This window comes from Pseudopipra pipra, chromosome 5 (genome assembly GCF_036250125.1).
Source record: "Pseudopipra pipra isolate bDixPip1 chromosome 5, bDixPip1.hap1, whole genome shotgun sequence".
Classification (NCBI taxonomy): Eukaryota; Metazoa; Chordata; class Aves; order Passeriformes; family Pipridae; genus Pseudopipra; species Pseudopipra pipra.
Genome location: NC_087553.1, coordinates 24,583,684 through 24,603,492, shown reverse-complemented (window position 1 = coordinate 24,603,492; position 19,809 = coordinate 24,583,684). Strand labels below are relative to the sequence as shown.

The 19,809-nt window shown below is 51.0% G+C and overlaps 1 protein-coding gene across 2 annotated transcripts; it reads right to left on the bottom strand.

The window, feature by feature from the left end:
* Window positions 1-1,261: 1,261 nt before the first annotated feature.
* On the bottom strand, window positions 1,262-19,599 carry MGAT3 (beta-1,4-mannosyl-glycoprotein 4-beta-N-acetylglucosaminyltransferase). Of its 2 annotated transcripts, none has more exons than XM_064655133.1 (2): window positions 19,329-19,599; window positions 1,262-2,807 (listed from the first exon to the last, which is right to left on the bottom strand). In XM_064655133.1, the coding sequence occupies exon 2, from the start codon at window positions 2,804-2,806 to the stop codon at window positions 1,298-1,300; it is 1,509 nt and encodes a 502-aa protein (XP_064511203.1). In that variant the 5' UTR covers window position 2,807; window positions 19,329-19,599; the 3' UTR covers window positions 1,262-1,297. The 2 variants fall into 2 exon arrangements, with proteins under 2 accessions (XP_064511203.1, XP_064511202.1); XM_064655132.1 differs by lacking the exon at window positions 19,329-19,599 and adding an exon at window positions 3,877-5,540.
* Between the last annotated feature and the right edge of the window lie 210 nt (window positions 19,600-19,809).

The window sequence follows — 19,809 nt, the reverse complement described above, 5'->3', positions numbered from 1 at the left end:
TTGACCAGCTCTGTTTCCCCCACAACAAACTCAGAAGTTTGCCCTTCATCTTCTCCCTTTTACTACCCCATGGTAAGAAGGAATAGCCAGCACGTGTAAGCAGCAACTCTGCAGCAGGCACTGCCTGTGGGATTGCAGAGGCAGCCAGAGAGGTATGCAACAGTCCGACATGTACAGTACTGCTATGCAGAGCCAATGCTGTCCCTGGTCCTCTTGTATGACTTCCTCAAGAAGTCATCCTTGCCAAGACTGAGTTTGCAGCTTCTGGATCCCACTATTTCCTGAAAGCACACACAGCCAAGCCCAACTATGCCCCCTTCCCCCCCAGTACTGGTAACGAACGCCCACGTGCACATCAAACCCATGCATGTTAGCACTCATGCACATAGGAAACCATGCACTTGCAAACACACACTCTCACCATCTGGTTGAGCGCCCTGCAGCTTATCCCAGCCCCAACTGAAGCACATACTGCAGGGGAAAACACTTTGGCTTCTGTGGGACAAGCCAGTGCAGTGTCATGGGGGCAGGGGCAGAAAATGAGTGGAAAAAAGCAAACAACAAAAGCCGGCTTTCTCCTCTGCTTCCCATCTGCCTGCTCCGGGATTGGTAGAGCGTTGGGGCAACGTACAGCCCAGATGCATTAAACCTGTAGAGGGGGATGCATTTTGGGGAGGACACCTTAGAAGCAAAGGATTTCCCTTCCCCAAAATACTCTCTGAATATAGAGGTATACAACAAAACAAAACAAAAAAAGCATTCTGAGATGTTTCTGCACATTCACTCATCCAAAAAATGCTAGTGACACACATCAGACATGGCCACTTGCATCAGTTTGTGTCTGCTGACTCACACGCTCACTGAATAGCCCAGGCTTGCATCTGTGCTTGCTCCAATCCATGAAGGATGAGGGTGGATGGGAACAGTTGCCCACTCTCCCCACAGTACCCTCCCAGCCTCTCCTGGAGGAAAATCTGCCAGCTGGCTGCAGAGATTCTCTCCAGGTAGCAGGAGAGGTTTGGAGGATGCAATAAAGTCTTTATGCTACTATCAGAGTAGGTCCCCAACATCTCTCCTCCTCCTGCCCATGTGACTGAGGAATTCAGGTTCCCAGGCATCACCCTGGGATGAAGGGAAAAAGAAGAAGGAGGGAGGGAGGGCAGAGACCCCAGAGAAATGGCACACCCTGCCCATAAACAAAGGAAACAAAAAAAAGAAAAGGAACAGACGAAAACACCTGACTCTTTCCCTTTATTGTGAAGTTCTGAATTCCCACATGAGCCTGAGCCTCGTGGCCTCACCCAGCACCCTCTGCTTTTTGGTAGGGGTTCTCCAACAAGTAGCGGAACCGCTGGTAGTTCTTCAGCAGGTACTTGGGAGCGTACATCTGCTCCTTGGGGTCAGCAGGGGGATACTCCTGCGTAGTACCATCAAACCAGCCACCAGTCCGGATCAGCTCCCGGATATAATTGAGGTCTCGTTTATCCTCATAGTCACCCCAGCGGGGGAAGTCCCCATTCTGGGCTGACACCAGTTTGAAGTAGATCCCCTCAGGGGTGAAACACCAGGAGCAGTGCCAGCCAGCAAAGTGGAGGGGGCTGCCCAGCGACCACTGCACCAGGATATGTCCTGTGCTGTTCTCATACTGCCGAAAACCAGGCATGGTGTAGTACTCACGGCGTCGCAATCGTATCCCGTCAGTAGCATAGACAGCCTGGAGCATCCCCATGGTGCAGCCTGAGACCACCTCCAAGGTGCCTGGCTGCTTCCAGAAGAAGCCATAGAGTGACTTGCGCATGTGAAAGGCGAAGGGCTCTGTCCAGCCGTCATAGAGCTTGAGGAAGAGCACGCCATCACGGGCCGGGATCTCATCAGCATCATCAATGATGAAGACGTCATCCGGGCGCAGGTTGTGGAGGCGAGAGACGCCATCCCGGGTGAGAAAGGTACGTAGGTAGTCGTCAGCAATCCAGCCGTCCTGGCGGCCGCCGGGGGGAAAGTGGTCCAGAAAGACATAGAGCACCTTGTGGCGGATGTAGTCAAAGGAGCCGTTGAGGAGCATCTCACGGAACTTGAGGGGCCGTGGCTCTCCATAGGCTGTGAAGTTTGACTCACACACCACGAAAGCATCCACCACGTCACCCAGCTCGTGGAAGCGGACGTCCAGCAGGTCAAACTCGTGGTTGACGTTGATAGCGTTGATGACCCGCCGGGGGATCTCCCGAGGCACGAGGCGGTCCTTGGTGGGCAGGTTGGAGTACTGGACCACAGTGGGGACGCCGCAGCTGGGGCCGTGCCAGCCCGGCAAGCACATGCACTCCACCCACTTGCGCCGCTTGGCTCCGCTGGTGCTCAGTGGCTTGCGAACCGGCCGCCCCGAGGCCGCGCCATCCGCTCGCTCCTCCAGCCGACCTCCCACGGGTGGTTTCTCCAACACCTTGGTGCCTGGTTTAAAGCAAATGCCACCAGCTTTGGTACGGACAAAGTATTCTGTTGTGTCTTCTGGCAGCACGAACTCAACTTTGTGCAGCTCTTCGCTGGCTCTGCTGGGAGGCAGGGGCTGGAGCAAGGGGGAGTGAGAGTACAAGGGTGTGCGGAGGAACTCTGCACCCCCTGGCTCAGGGCTGACCTGAGGTGTGACAGGGGCATTGTTCCAGAAGAAGCTGGAGACGAGATTGGGACTAAGCGAAGCCAGCTCCCTGGGGAAGGTGACATAGGAAAGGGCCTTGAGGAAGTGCAAGAAGGAGATGAGGCAGAGACCAGCCATGCAGAGAGTCAGAAAGAGCTTATGGCGTCTCATCTTCATCCTGTGGAAGAGCCATGAAAAGGAAAGTCACATTCAATAGTTACTGAAGTGCCATCGTTAGAAAAACAGGTTGGGGATGGCAGAAAGCTGGTCCAAATTCAGCATGCATCTTCAGATACTTGAATCCAGGAACTACTCCCCCCACCCCCTGCCATCTTCAGTGGGTCTTTTGCCTCAGCTATATTACACCAAGCTGAACCTCTGCTAGATCAGTCACAGTCTCATAAATCCACTGAAACAAGAAAGGCACTGGCAATGGGGTAGAAAGACAGGAAATGCAGAGTAACAGGAATTCATGATCCAGTGAACTCACTGCACTTGGCAGATTTGTCCCCTATTCAATGACAGAAACAAAATGAACATAGACCTCCTCAGACTGTGCATCACCAGAGGGTTGGGGGAAAATGGAGAGAGAGGAGGAAGGGTGAGAGTGTGTGGGGGGGGGGGGGCATGGTTGAAACATGACCAGTATAAGAGAGGCAGTTCTAAAGGACCGAGACCATTAAGTCAGACTGCCAGAGGCAGCCTACGCTCCCCAGATTTTCTCAGTGTTTGCTCAACACACGCCCTAAAAACCCACCCTTGTTCCTAGGAAATGCTACCCAAGTTCACATGGGGAATTGGAAAACAAAAATAAAAGTTTAAGATCCTCTCACATTAACTCTTCTACCGTCCTTCTCAAGTCCTCTATATCTCCAAATGTTGCCCTTTGCCTTTCATTTTCTGTGCACCAAATGCTGAGGTTTTTTTGCATCTGGATTCAAGGTGACTAAAATAAACACCTCACTGTCTTTGCTGGTACTACTGTACCATCATGATGGATTTGTGTCAGGCCAGGAAGAAGCCAGCAGTGCATAATCCTTCCCTCCAAACGCCACAAAATATTGCCTTCATCCTTCCTTACACTACCTCCCCACCTCCAGCCCAGGCAAGGAACGCAGAGCTGCTGTCAGGCAGAGAAGCAATTGAAGACTACAATCCAGAAAAAGGACAAAAATAAAAAAAATAAGATTAAAAAAATCTAATCTCACACAATGCTCCACCAAGGAAAAAGGAGAAAAGGTGCTCACCATATGCTGTTTAGGGAAAGGAAACCTGGGGCGAAGCTAGGCATGGCAAGATCATCCAAGAGCCCTTTGCAATCTACAGGCTGTCCTTTGCTCACTGGAGCACGAAACCCTCCCTGCAGTGACAGGCAGAGGCAGAGATCCCCATGTACACAACATGTACCACTTTGCTCCCTCCACAACATGCTCCTCCCTATGGTGGCTCTCTGGCCCCCAGCAGTTTCCCTTTCTAGGGCCAAAGTTCCTGAGAGGCACCACACCTATAAAGCTTCCACATGGCACATAATGGTGCCAGCAATGCCTTCCTAGGAGGTAGTCCCTGCTTCTGGGAGCCACAGGGGAGCTGCCCCACACCCCCAGCCCCACAGGCTGCTCCCCTGCCCAAGGGCTCCTCAAGGCTGGCACATGGGCAGGTTGTGGGAGCAGAGGGAAGAAGCACCCAGCCTGCTCCCATCGCTTCAGAGGGTATTAAATAAGACACAGAGCACGTTTACTGATTAACCTGAGGGGAATTTAATACTAACGTGAAAAGCCATAAAGCATTTAGACAAACAGGAACCACCCAAAGGAAGGCATCTGGCTCTCCACAGATGGCTCTGACAGAGGGGTAGAGGGGTTGTCCACAGTTGTACCTCACAGCTCAGCGACAAGCATTTCTGGACACTTTGCAGTCGTGTTTTTAGTGAGAGCAACCATCCACTGACATTGTCCCTGGCACTCGGGTGGCAGGGCAAGGAGTCCCACCTCAAGTTCTGACAGAAGGACTGCAAGCCTGAAGCTGGTGGTAAAGTTACAGCATGGCCATGGGAGAGTTAAAAATGAAAAGAAAAATAAACAAGGAAAAAAGAGACAGCTTAAATCTATTGTTTAATGTTTAGTACTGGGTTTGATATAGTTTGACACAGCATAGGTCAGTGGCAGGGCAGGGTGCTGGCTCTGTGTACCCCCGGGAGACCATCTTGTCAGACAGGTGGGTAGGGAGGAAATGGTGGCTCTCCTCAGGGGGCTGCACCAGGGCAGAGCCTCACCTGCACCCACCCAACACAGCTCCACAGCCTGACCTCACACACCTGGTCATGACCCACCTGGTGGGAGGTCACACCTTTGTGGTGATCCAGCCATGAAGGGGCTGGATATTCTCCAGTCAAAAGCCATAAAGAATCATCTTGGGGCTTGCTGTCAAGCTTCATGGGAGAAAAATAAGGGGCTGCAGAAAACCCCAAGAGCATCTCATGTCCAGGATTTTTTTTTTCCTGAAGTCTCTACTAATGTCTCACAGAAGCAGCAAGATCACTTGGAAGATAGAGGAGTATTCAGTGCCTTTCCCTTGCATGTCACCAGCTTTTGCTCTGTGTGTTGAAGTGTGGGGAAGAGAAGGGCACTAGAAGCCAAAAATACTAAATTAGCCGTGACTGGCTGTCAGGAGAAAGTGTCCGCCACTGGTAAATGAGTACAGCTTTCTCCAGTCAGGTGTCCTGTGCCTTCTCCAAGGCACTACTTCCAGACATCAGGTTGCTGAAACCTAGGCAAGATAAATGGCTGACCTGCTCCAATATGGTAATCCCAATGGCTGCCAGGTAACGCTGGTTTCGCTCCAGTTCCTACAGGACGCACAAATGCAGGGCAGCCAGCTTCCTCTGGGCCAGCCCAGGACTGAGGGCAGGCGCTGAAGGAATTGCATAAGGCACATCATTTTCTCAGATGGCTGTAATGCTCTGCGTGCCACAGTAAACTCCCAGACAAAAAGCCATAACTCTTGACATTCAACAAACTGCTCCATTTTCTGAGACGTAGTGCACCGTGTCAACATAGCAGGACACACGGTTTTAGGAAGCAAAGCATTTTCCTCACTTGACATTTGCATACATCAGTATCTGTCAGGCTCAGCACACGGCTCTGCAGCTCTTCACCCAGTGGCACAATGAGCCCTGGGCACAGCTGTGCTGCCTCCCCCGCTATTGCCACCTCTGCCTGGGAGAGCCAGGCTGGTGTGCACAGCCCCTGCAGCTCTGCCAAAGCAAGCTGACCCTGCAGTACCCTCTGCTGTTCCACTGCTGACATGTCCCAGGAGGCCATTTCCACTGCTCGAGTGGGAGCATGAACATATTTCCTATCCCCTCCTAAAAGGGGGGGAAGCAAAGAAGCAAGGTGTGTCCTCTTCAAAATCTCATCCCTGGGAACCACCTTCATTCTCACATGCCAGGGATTCCTCTGCCAGGGAGTGGAGAACACTCGCGCACCCTTACATGAGTCAAGAAACTAAATAACATCAGTCACGTATCCCTTCCCATATCTTCTGATCAGCCCTGCAATGAAAGATGTGTCTGAGTGGTAGCTAGTTGGAGACAAAGGCCAGCAGAGAAACTGTTATTACTCCCCCTCACCAAAACATTTACATGTGGTGGAAATGAGAAAGGAGGTACCAGTCAGAGAGACATCTCAGTTTGTCATAAAGGAGCCCAGCTGCTCTAACACAAAGCAGCCATCAGTTACCAGGAACACAGAAAACAGCAAGACAATTTTGAGTGAGGAGAGGGAAAAAAAGTCAACTTGATCTCCAGGAGAGTGATCAAGTTGCTGTCAGGTTAAAAACAGCAGTATAAGAAAAGCTTTAATGTTCAAGTAGAAGAAAAAGCCAGGAGTATGGACAGTCAGCTCTATTAAGACAAAGCTCTTTCTTTAAGAAACACAAACTGCTTCAGCAACACTCAGTCCTGGCAAGACAAGCTGAAAGCTTCTTTTTGTAAGGGATCCCTTTGATATTTCCGTGTTTAAAGTTCTGTGTCTACCATGCAGGTGAAGGGCTTTCAGAGAAGGAGGAAAGCTAGAGGTCGTACGCACATGAGTTATCCCCAGGCACCTGTTAGCATTTTACTTTGCCATTTTATCAAGTGACCGGCTGATTTATACCATCCTGAAATCATATACTTATTTTTCAGGAAGCCAGAGAGAAAGATATGCACCGGTAAGTACTGGCAGCTCACCAGTCCTAATGCTCTCTTCTGGAGAACACTGGCAAGAGGCCACTAACAAGCTGCTGGATGCATGCTATGCCACACTCCATCTCATTAGGGCATGGAATGCAAGACTCCTTAGACTTCTCCACAGCTCCTGTGGAGAACAAATCAGAGCAGAAGCTTCTGTTTTTCCCCAATACCAAAATGCTCATCTCCTCAGCCTAAAGTTATCCCATAACACCCATGCAGTAACATATTTGCCCATCACTCAGACACTTCAACACAAAGCTCTCAATTCACAAATGTGAATTGCTTTCACATGGCAGATTAAAATCCAGTATGACTTCCATCCTCCATAGCAAGGGCCCAGCTTTCTCCAGCTAGAGACAAATGGGATAGGCTCTGCATTTCTGAAGCACTATCTGCCATCCCCAGGGAACAGAAATCTCAACAGGCATCAGAGCCACAGTACTCTAAACGCTCTTAAAATATCAAGTTACTTTTGTTCTGCAAACACTCACTGAAGGAGAAACTATAAAACTTGTATTTGTCTATGACCAAAGCAAGCTCAGGGACAGCAGGACTGTGCTTTGCTTAATGGTAGGAAGAGAAGATTATCATACAAAGCTGAACAGCAGAAAAAGCGTAAAGGAGCAAGATGTACCAGAAGGTAGCTAGGGCTCAGCACTTCTCTCATGGTGTTTTCAGGGACAGCAAGCTATGAGGACGTTAGCAAGAAGTTCTGGCAGAGTCACAGCACAAGGTGGTTTGAATGTAAGCAGGTCCATATCGGCTTCCCTTCACGTTTCAAGGACGGGATACAACATTCTCCCGTGACCTTCACCAAGAGCTGCTGCCCACAGCACTAATGCAAAACACCAATACCTCGTGCTCTGTATTTCCTTTGTAGCTTTGAGACAACTGACCACAAGGTGCCACTGACTTGCTGACAGCCCAAACAGCTGGAGCAAGCCATCCAACACAGCCTGACCTTACTTAGCAACTAAGGCAGAGTGAGGCTCTGTAGTGAGCACCTTCCCTCCATTTCCACAGGGAGGTGAGCGGAGATATAAGGTGACCACTCAACAGGGTGCCACCATAATTCCCAGAGCTGCCATCCACACACCATTAGTAGGTCTCATCAAGCCAGGAAGAAAACTCGATTGAAGAAGAAAAAAAAAAAAAAGACAGCTAAAGGGCGCATCTACACAAGACTAAGGTGAGGTTGGCCAGGGAAGGCTGAAAACACAGTGCAAACAAAGGCATTGCCTTCCCCTTCCCAGGGAAGGCAGACACATTATGTAAAAGTCAACCACAAGACCTTGCTAGGTCTCAACAGACCAGCAACATCTATGGCCAAAAAACAAACAAATCAGATGTCTCTTCTACACATTCTTCTAGGAAACCCAAGTGCTCCACACCAGCTGCTACCATCTGCTGCGTACAGAAACTAAGATGGATGCAACACAAAGCCTCCAGTCTGTGGCTGCTCACCTCTTCAACTCTAGAAGCACAGTACCTTTGGACTCCACACTTTCCATGGGCTTTCATTGTTTCAACTGTTCTCTCAAGTGTCTTGTCCTGATATTTAGTTATTTGGTTATTTTAGATGCCACATCTCCAGTCTCAGCAAGGCAGCTGCACGCTGTGGGACAAAGCAGCTCTTAACCCTCTCCACAGAACACGCAGGACCTGGAGATAAAGTGGTCTTTACTGACAAGACTTTGGCTCAAGACTGATCTTCCAGAAATCAGCAGAATAGACCAGCATCCGAACACCTTCAGAGTCCATTATAAAACCCTCCACTCGAACAGACTGTTCTTACCGTAGCTACCATAAAACTAATAGCAGCATAATTATATAATTCTCCAACCCCCAGTTTAAAAGAAGATCTTCTCAGAGAAGACTAGAAAACACTAGTGAAATCCAGTAATGGCCTACAAGACACCAATTTAATTTTATCCAAGAAGTACTTGGACATCACAAGGGTGCAGTACTGCATACTAAGGAAAACTAAGCTGGATTTCCAACTCCACTGGAATCTGTCAAATATTCTTCTCAGTATCCTTCAGCTGTACTGGGCTCCCTTGTAGCTAATCCCCTCTCTCCAGCTAAATCCAGTCTCACCATAGGAATTTTCATGGCTTCAGAGATGCCTCTGCACACTCTAATCCTTCATATACTCTCAGAAGCCAGTTTTCATTTCTTAGCACCACTAGTCTAAGTGCTCTTTCTGCTAAAGGAGAAGCAGCACCTCTCTCCTTCACTTACGCTTGATATCCTGGAAGGACTCTTCCTCAACCCTGCTTACTGCCTCCTCAAAACATCTGGTTCCACAAAGTCTGCTGTGATGGCCCTGGAGATTGCATCACCACTTGGCTCCACGGTTGGGTCTCTCAGGACATCAGAGGGTGAGCTGAGGCTTTGCTGATTGCACTCAGCAGTGCACACACGCACCAAGGATGTGAGGCCCCTCTCCCAGCCAAACGCAGTATTGCTTCTGCTCCCTGCTCCCAGAGCACAGTGGTCACAGCAGCGCAAAACCAAGTTGGCTAGATTTTTTTGCTTATTAATTGTGGTATCTTACAAGGGAGGAATACTCCATCATGAAGAAAAGGAAAGAAAAAAGGGACAGAACTGCACACAAAAGCAACTTATGTCCTCAGACAGGCCATGGGGTAATCAAAGAAGTATGCGAGACCTCCCAGCTAGTCTTTGTGCCTTGCAGAGATGGACAGGACAAAAACAGGTTGTCCCAGGATAAAAGAAAATCATGCTTTCAGACACCACAAGCGAGGCATGCGGCAACACAGGATGTTTTTTCAGAGGTTCTCTCCCCTCACTCACCACCTTCACAGCTCACCCATCCCTCAGTTGTCAGTTATATGAATTCAAGTCGTCAATCATATGGAAGTCTGCTTTTACAGCCAAATCAGCAGCAGATCTAACTGGGTTAAAAATAAACTTCAAGAAAACGCCTAGGCATGGGAAGAAGCAGCTGACCAGCATAAACTTTCTAAATTATTTCACCAGTTTGCTTCTCATAAAAACCGTGGTATCAAGTAGATACATCCTCAGACAGTCAAAATTACAGAACTTTAGATACTGTTCATCTAACTAGATCTCCAACAAGGCCCCCATTCAAACACCATGAGCTCACTAATTCCTCCCAGCAGCATCAGGGAAGGAGCACATCTCAAGGAGGGAACTGGAGAAGAACCAGCAGCAGGTAACTGCTTTCAGTGCAGATCCTGGCAGGCACTCCATGCATGCCAAGCAAGTGGAGTACAAGTCACAAATCCTGAGAATAGCTCCAAGGTGAACAGTCCAGATTATGCTCAGAGCTGAGGGTTCATGGATGAAGACAGTGTGGCAGACAGGCCAGGGAATGTCACATAAACCCTGTACAAAAGAAAGCAGGAGAGTCCCTGGGGACTGTGTAACAGCCCAAGCAACAGGGAGATGCGAGTTGAACAGACCAGAGGAAGGTGAGGCAGGTGCCCTGTGGGCCCAGAGCAAGGCAGCTGAAGGAGGAAGAAGGCAAGAAGCACATGATGCCATGGTGATGGGTAAAGTGCACAGACCCACGCAGGCAGAAACCACGTTGCCTTCAGCTATTTTTGAAGTGGGTGGCAGTTGTTTGTGCATCCCCAGGATAAAAGCTCTCCAAGACAGATCAAAACCTTAGAAGACAATAAATAAAGAGAGGCCATGGAATAGCAGCAAGATCCTAGTGGCCACGGAGAAGAGCCGGCCCTCCATCCCCACCCTCTTTCCTCCCCCATCCATCACCAACTACTTGGGGTTTGGCAGTGTGCTCACTTTCCCACAGTAGCTGATCTATTACTGTTCGGAAGAGCATTCTCAGCCTCTTCCTCCCCCTCCTCCCCTTCTTTCAGGCCACAGGGGTCCCACTTGGCAGCCCCCGAATCCCCCTCTTCTCTGAATGTCTGGTGACCAGCCAATCCCATGCAAAGAGCATTAACCCCTCTTCACCAGGAACAGCCAGAGAAACCTGACGCCATGCTGAGAGGCTTCTCCAGGGTGTCTCTCTCTCCTTCTCTCCTCCCCTTCCCCAACCCCCCCCCTCAATTCTCTCGCCTTTTTCCCCCCTTTCCTTTCATTTCTCAAAAACTAACTCCAGCCCAGGGAGCGTCACATCTTCCCAAGAATGTTACACAAGCCCATGGGAATTTTTCTTGGACCATGAACAGACCCTTATTTATTTGTCTCTTCTGCCTTTGTTCTTCATTTCCTCTTTCAAGACTTAGGCAAGACCTCAACACAGTGCTGCCTGGATCCCCCGCTGCCACTTCATTTTGTTATTATTTTGGTAAAGAAAGTGCTGATAGGCAGAGAGCTCTTCAATATCTTGCCCTGGGGCAGGAGTAAGTCAGCCCAGACTCCCACCTCTGGGGTGGACAAAGGGTATGAGCTCAGGGGCTCTGCAGAGCACCTCAGGCTCTGGCTTGCAGAGGCAACCCCCTGCTTATGCTATCCTTCTGACTGCAGCATCACAGCCCCTCGGATTAAATCCACACAAATCAATTCTGCAGTAACGGCTCTGTGCCGGTAACAGGCATATGGTACCACGGAAAGGGGCAGTTTCCCAGAATGAAATCAAAAGCCTCCTAATGCACTTAACTCAGGGTCACATAAATCTCTCTTCTGCCTCCCACAGACGACTGGATCTTGTTTACAGACAGTGCAGCAGGCCTGGGTCTCAACAATATGTTTACTACTTCTGCACAAACATTCCCTTTCATTAAGCAAAGCAGTACCTCGATCTCCAGATTAAATCAAGCGGAAAGGACTGGGAGCAGGTCTAAGGGAAAAGAGGGAGAAAGCTAGTCTTCATCAGTGAAATCACATGGCATCCTGGATATTACATAGATTTGGGGACCATTTGTCTTCACATTCTTCCCTTAGATTGCCTTATTTCTTGAGAAGGATGAGGAGAAATTTTGCATTTAGCCAAATTGCCAATGTCCCTGACAAGAGGTAAAACATTCGATGAAAGAATGGGCTTTGTTTCATGCTGCAGAATCTGAGAACCAGGACAGGGCAGCTTGTCCAGGGAACAACTAGTATTTGCCTGGCCAGCTCTTCCCCAAATGCAGAAGCCACAAACACACTGTGCAGTTAAAAACAGGGAAGCTGAGTATTTCTGCTCAACTGTACAGCAGACAGAGCAGTTTACTGCCACAATCACTTGATTACAGGCCAAGTTTCTTTCCTTCTCCACCCTCAGCCCTTTTCCTCCCCTTTCAGGTCTTCAGTAACACAAACATTTATATTGAACTGTGTTTCTGAGAAGTCAGCTGCCACAGACAGGTCAAAAAGGAAGGAAAGGAGAAAGACAAAACTGATGTGTAAGCACACCATGAAAATCAGTAACGAACAAGAAAGATGTGCAGTGCGGGTAGGGGAGCTGTGGTCATGCTGAAATCAACAGGACAAGCAGGGCAAGAGTGGGACAGCCCATCTGAATGGTACAGCAACCTGCCAGAGTGAGGCAGAGGGACAAAGAGCATTAAGCTCATACATAGCTGGGGTGGGTAGTCAGCCCACCCAGTTCATCTCCATGATGCTCTGCTGCTGCAAGAGCCTTAACAAACTGCCCCAGTCTCCCTCTGTCCTCAGTCGGTTTCTCTTCAGGGTTTAATCACTGAGAAGTGATGGGAATTGCAGCTGCACAGTTTGCTGCTCAACCACCTGATCTATCAAATGCTCAGGTTCTGATGATCTCTTGTAAAGTTCAACGGACCATGGCATACCAAATCTAAAAAGCACTTTGGCAAGACAAGATGGGCCTTCAAAAGAAAAAAAATGCTTTCAAGCATCTGAATATTTCAGAGAACAGTCCCGAAGATCCCTGCCCCAGATCCACAGAACAGCACAGTAATTGAGTGAGGGACTAAATCCAAGCACAAGATTCATTGTCTCCAGCTCAACAGTCTTGCTGGAAAGACAAGGCTCTGAACTCAGGAACATCTCGCACAGTCCCAAGCCATGAAGATGCTCAGCAGTATCACACACCTGAGTGATGCAGAAACCAGAACGGGATTTTCAGGGCAGTTCAGCTGCACAGAGGCACATGTGAAAAAACATGGCAGAAAGGAAACCCACAGCACTTCCTCATCACTAAGTGATAGACTCTGGATGCCTGACGAACTCCCTTTCCCTCCCCCCCAGGCGCTCACGGGAAGCGAGAAGACTCTGTTCCAGAGCACAACTGCACTATAAATAATTCAAGAGACTGCTAAATTATGCAAAAGCAATCCCATCGTCCCCCTGGCCAAGCTGAATGCAGGTGTGGTCAACCCTTTCCTCCAAAAGTTGCTGCTAGATGGGGATTCTGAGGCCACAGAGGCTCTGTGCCAATATCCGAGAGCACAATGGCCACTTGCTCACAGCCAGGCCCGCACGGAACAACAGCACGACAGGAGGTATTTGGGGACACAGGGCTGATGGGAAAACAGCAATTCCTTTAATCCACTTCTTCTCCAGAGGCCTCACACGGCCCTAGGAGAAAATGCAGAAAATTATGTCCCTTTCAAGCAAGGCTGCTGGGTTGGTCTTGCCTCCACCAATTGGGTTAGCTGGCCAGCACTCGCAGAGCAAGGTGGGGAGGACAGGACTGCTGGGGCAGTCCTGGAGGCAGTAAAGAAGGAACAGTTTTGCTAGCACAATGTATGGGGAAGGCTGAGCTGAAAACAGAGAGAATCACAGTCTGTTTTTCTGCCCCACTCCTCTGCTTTCGGGAGATATTGCCTCCCTGAACATCAGGGCTACCGAGGTTTGCCTTGGAAATGGAGTCATTAAGCAACAGCGGGCAGCTCACGCCGATCACTCCAGGGCACCGCTCTCCTTGTTTGCCCTGCCCTTTGCTCTGCCTCAGAGCCAGCCCTCACACTACAAGCTCCAGAAAAACGCGACTTCCTCACACAGCAAGCACAATCCACTCTCAGCCCTTACACAGGCTTTCTTCCAAAACCCTACCTTTCCTGGCTGCTGCAGCCTCCAAGATCTGTCCGTGCCCAACATGCTCAGTCTGCACAGGCCTCCATCCTCCTCTTTTTCCCTGCTATCCAGCTAGAGGCATTTGTGCCAGAGGAAAGAGGAACTAAAAGCACTACTGTAGCCCTCTCTTCAGCTTCAGCACAACCAGCTTAAAATCTCAGGGCTCTAGCTTACCTTCCCCTTCTTTCTTAAAGGGCTCAGCATCTAGGAGAGAGACTCCCTTTCACGTCTCTTTGCCATGCTGTCTCTCTCCTTTCTGCTCAGTTCCAGTATCCGCATGCCAAAACAGGGGATCCTAACACAGATAAAGTCAGCACAGCAGATACCTGTGCTTAGATCACAGGTTTCACAGTTGCAAAGCCGCTATGCAGCAGGTCTGATTTGCATTAGTCTTTCAGGTATGCTTGAAATCTGCTTGCTGCAGCTTTGCTATCATGCAAGACACATGCAGCAACAACCTAAGATAAAAATTACCCCAAAGCTTAAAGAGATCATGGACTTTGATTCTGCTCAATAGCCCTAGCCCAAACTGTATGGATTTACACACAGAGGGGAAAACGATGCTCCAAGGAATAGACAGCAGGGAACTGGGATTATAGATTAGGCAGCAGATCAAGGAGGAGGTGATGTCTATGGAGAAAAGGGCTGCAGGATCCAAGCAGTGACTTGAAAGTTATCGGTAACCCCTAGCTCAGCACACACACCTAGCTGTTCTCCAGGGTTCCCAAGACAGGCAACAGCAAAGCAAGTTGGGGAAGCATTGCACCCCAGTTGCTGCTCTCCTGACGAGCCCTTGCATTTACCACTGGGCAAGGCACAGCCTTGCTCCATGCCTCAGTTTCCCTGTATGGGAAATATGAGAAACTTTTCTACTTCAAGGGCTTGCCTAATTAAAAGCAGCTTAATGGGTTGCTTCGAGGTTCTTGGAGAAAAACCCTGTCATAAAACATGAGACACCAATGATCCCCAGAAAGAGGAAATGCCCCCGCTGCCTTTCTTCCTCTGGTCAGCCACATTCACCTCTCCTCACCTCTCCTGCTGCTTACAGCTTGTGCATTATGGGCTGAAAAAGACTGCTGGCAGAGCTCTGTTTGGTCATATCCCACAGCCATGGCCAACCTTTTGAAAAAGCCTGTTTAGACATAGACCTGGGCACTCTTCTGGCTGGGGAAATAGGGAACCTTAACTGAGCTCATCCAGCTGCCTATTCAGCCGGGGGGGAAGTGTTATCTCAGTGTGAGAGACCAAGGACCCCACAGCAAGCAGCTCATGTAACTTTTGGTCTCCTAAAGCAGGGAATAAACACTTCCTAAGTCACACCTCTAGAACAAGCCCTTGCTGTTTGTAAGGCAGTTCCCTTCATGCTGCTTCTTCCCTCAGCCTGCCTGATGAAAGCTCAAAGTGCAGTGCCGCACTCACTTTCACCTATCCCCTCTACCAGGCAAGTTTCTGAGCACAAAAATACACCCACCCTGCTACAAGTGTTCAGAGGTTTGAAGAGCAGGAGGTACCTGTTGTGCTTCAGGAAGAGCTTGGGGGAAGTAAAGGGTCTGCACTGCAAGGAATGCAAAGAAGTTAGAAAAAGAAGGTAAAGAAATCATGTTTCTGCCTTTCCTTCAGAGTTCATTTCACACAAATGCAGGCATGGAGTGCTCTTCTGCATCCTACACCACTGCTCCAGCAAATGGCATCTCTCTTCGCATCCCCCAGGAGAAGGGGGAACTCACTAGCAGGGTAACTCTGCCCTGGCCCCTGGCACAAGCAGCTGGTCCTGGCATCTCACACAGCACTGCTACAGTGGCACAGCCCCAACCTGCACAGCCCTGACCTTGCAACCCACTCCTCTGACTACCAAAGCACCCCAAACCTGACCCAGAGCTGCCCACAATTCTGGGCTTGGTCTCTCCATGCAGCTCTGTCACAGTTCCTCAAGGCCAGCCTGCATCACTGACCCAACAGCACAGTCCACACGTGCACTGCAGATATATCACTGCCTTTCCAAGAACATCCAAGGTGGGGAACAGTAGGCATTCCTCAGACACCCCTCTACGCCCCCTTGCATTGCACTGTTCCACACACCCACCTTCCCCAAACTTCAGATTCCACTGTAATGCTTCATTGTAGTGTCCTGATGACGTGATGGCATTTTGTGCCAAGTACAATGCAGCCTGACCTTTTGTGCAGAACTGACGGGTGACAGTAGGAAAAAACAGGTGGGGACAACTACCCACACTCTTCTGCTTCTATAGTCAGGGCTGATAACATGAACCAGCCCCTTGAGGCACCTTTCACTGACCTAAAGACATGAAGACATCTCTTGTGCCAGTCAGTACACCCTCCGCCTTCCTCTCTGCCAGAGTTACTGTCAGCTGTACCAGTGTTCATTAGCACCACCTCCTCCAGCTACATCCCACTGATTGGGTCACAGATTCCAACAATGTACAAAGGGCTCATTTTAGAGCAACTAACCCCACCTAAAACCTAATCAGCATTTAGGAATGAATGTTGGACCAGCTTGCCCTATCATTCAGTTATCAAATTCCCCCATATCCTTCCTCCACTTTTATCATCTGATGCAGGGGCCGTGTGTGTATGTGTGTGAACTTACGATAGCAGATGTACCTTAAAGATGCTACTCTCAAGCTCAGGCACACCAAGCTGAAAACTCAGCTATAAACCCTGCCATGAGACTGAGTTTCTCTCTCCTTGCTGACAGGTCAAAGCAAGGGAGGGACAGAGAAAGAAACTTGTCTGTCCTAAGGTGCCCTTCACACACTGAGCGTGCACAACATCTACGTGCACTGTCCTGAACAACTGCCATGTCCATGATTGCTTATATGCTCCACACTTACTGCAGGCATAAACTCTGTAAGAGTGAAGGTGTTCCATGGTAAGTGCACCCAGCAAACAGCCACCCACGTTTGTCACACAACCATGCCTTAAAAACATGCAATAAGCGTGTTACACCAAGCTGGCAGGCCACAGTGTCACACTGCACTTAACCAGTTGCACGTGGGAGGAGGAGGAGAAAGGTAAACATAAGGCACATACACGAGCACACAAACCCCATAGGTATGCTCCTCAGGCAAGTACACCGAGCATATCTGTGCCTGCCATGCAGCCGGCAGAGGTTAAACAGGCTCTGTGATCACAGCACAGTCCCAGCAACCCTCCAGACCAGTTATCCCCATCTCATGTTGGGCACAAGTACTCCAGATAAGTTTACAGTTGTGAGCATCCACCAAAGCAAACATCCATGCAAATACACACACTATTTTCCACCCCTCCCTGCTAAGGCAACCTCTGTGTGCCACACAGGCAACTCTCTCTTTTCTCAACCTTACCTGCGCTTGCAGGGAGGGAGGGAGGCAGGTGGCAGCTCAGCCCCTGAACCCAGTTTGGAAACAGTCCCTCACTTTCCAGGCCCATGTGATGGAGATGAGCCTCAGCAGCATGTACAGCCAAAGGTATGCTAACCAAAAGACAGCGGCTGGGCCACCAAATTAGAAACCGGGCAAGAAAACACACCTGCAGCTAGCCAGAACCCCTCCCCTCTCCTAAGGATATAATTTCCATATACAGGGCATTAATAAACAAGCTACACAGGTATAGCAGACTCCTCACAGGGAGGGAATGTTATACCTTGCAGTGGATTTTTTACCACTTCTGCAAAATTACCTGAGGGCACAGAGGAGCTATAAATCTTCAAGGGACTTTTATGACATGCAGTAGAAGAGAGTCACAGCTTCATTTCTTTTCCACAGTATGCAATAGCTTTCATTCAATGCTTGTTTTATAATGGTACAGGGAGGCTAGAAGCTCCCCAGGAACAGCTCAAAGGACTGCTCTTCTCCCACTCCGGCTTGGAAGACACATTCCTAGCACTACCACTGAGGCTGAATCACAAGCACAGATGCTACAGCTCTGTTTAGGGGGGCTTTGGAAACTGAAAGTTAGCTGCAAGGTGGGAACACCCATAGTTTTCCCTCCCCTCTGAGATGGCTCTCTGCTCTCTGAGTGTCCCGCTTGATTTCAGTTCTTCCCTTGAGGAGCTGACAGCGACCAGGCTGCAGCTACAGGAACTTGCAAGTGCTTCCAAAATCACAGGCTCCAGCTGGACTCAACACCACTTCTGCATGTAGGATCCACAGGGCACAAGAGACATCCTTTGGGGAAGGGATGCGAAAAGTTCCTGCTGATTTGTACCTTGCTACTGTGAGAGGTACATAAGCAGTAGGCAGGAATTTGAAATTCAGTTTGCAGAGAGGCTGGGGGTTCCTGGTGACTCAAGTCATATTTGTTAGCAGTGGTGCCACCAAGTGTTTTCACGGGCTTGAACTTCCCACTCAAGGGGAGGGATCTGGAGTTAACTGGAGGGCCATTCTATGGGAAGGGAGGTGCTCAGCACCCACGCTGTGTGCAGGAGACAGGGCAGGCTAGCTCCTTACTCAAGGTCTGCCCTAGGGTGGAAGGGAAAGGTGCAAGACCACAGCTTCAGTTCTGGGAAACAGGCACGGTTCCCGCACAACCCAGGCACGGCTCACAGAAACGCAGTCTGTGGAAATCCCCACAGGAAAACCATGGGCTGAGGCACTCCATCCCGCACCACACTCTCTCCCTTGCTGAGCTGTCTGAGGAAGTCTAGAGCTGCAGCAGATGCTGTGTTCCCCATCAACCTTGTCACACTCACCCAAGGTGCAAAACTCTTGCAAGGACTGAGCTACACCAGCTTGTGTCACTCCAGCAGGACATACAGCTATTTCCAGCCCGCAGACAACACGAGAGCCCTGCACCAGCGTGGAGAGCTTGGGTGCCCACAACCCTTTGCAGCCAGCCCCCAATGGGGGGACTGTAGTCATCAGACATGGAGACAGAGCAGGGCAGAGGGGAAGTATGGTGATGATGATACACATATATTTGTATGGATGTTTCCCCTCCCACGCACGCACTCCTGTTACTCCTTCTCGCTTGCTGCAGGCTTGGCACGCATCCCCAGCCCGTGCCCTCCTCGCAAGTCGAGCCCGGGCAGCAGATGGGCCTTCGCTGCAGTGCCCCGGCCGGAGGGATGGTGCCTCCACCCTCGGCGAGCCCTCCGCGGCGGGCAGGGGGCTGGCAGCATCACCTCCCTCCTCCCCACAGCCGATGCTCCCTAGCAGGGGATGCCGGGATTATAGGGGGGGCGTGGGGAGGGGGAAAGAGAAATAAAAAAATAGCACTAATATAAATAAATAAGGAGCGGGAAGGTGGGGGCTCGGCGGGGGAAGCCTCTCCAGCAGCGCTCGCAAGGGATGACGCCGCACCCCCGGGCCGAGGCGCAACTTGCAGGTGGCGGCAGCAGCGGCGGGGGGGGGGGGGAGAACGGACCGATGGGGGTCTCGCCGCCGCTGCCCTGAGCGCCCTCCGCCGCGGGGCGGGGGGTGTGCGCTGCCCCCCGCCGCCGCCCCCTGCGCCGCCGCCCCCCGCTCGCTCACTCACCCCCGGCCGGCGCAGTGTCGGTGCCCGCCGGGCCCCCGGCGGGGCGAGGCTGCCGCTCGCCCCCGGCCCACCCGCCGCCCCCCGGCATGGCTCGGCGCCGGCCGCGGCGAGGCGAGAGGCGAGCCCGGAGCCCGCAGCCCCCCGCCGCCTTCCTCCGCCTTCTCCTTCTCCGCCGCGGAGCGGCCCGGCACCTCCTCCCGGCCGCGGGAAAGGATGCGCTGCGCTGCAGAGCCGCGGCGAGCGGAGCCCCGCCGGCAGCAGCGGGCAGGGCTGCAGCAGCCCCTTTTGTGCCGCCCTCCCCGCCTGTCTCCTCCCCCGGCGCGCCCGCCCGCCCCCCCGGGCCGCCGCCGCCGCGGGCCGCCCGCCCCCCGGGGCACGGCCCTGCCGCCCCCCGCCTCCCGCACAAAGGAGTCTCTTGGGGGGGGGGGGGGGGGGTTGCGGGTGGACGCAGCAAGGCCGAGGGTGGTTTATTGAGCGAGCT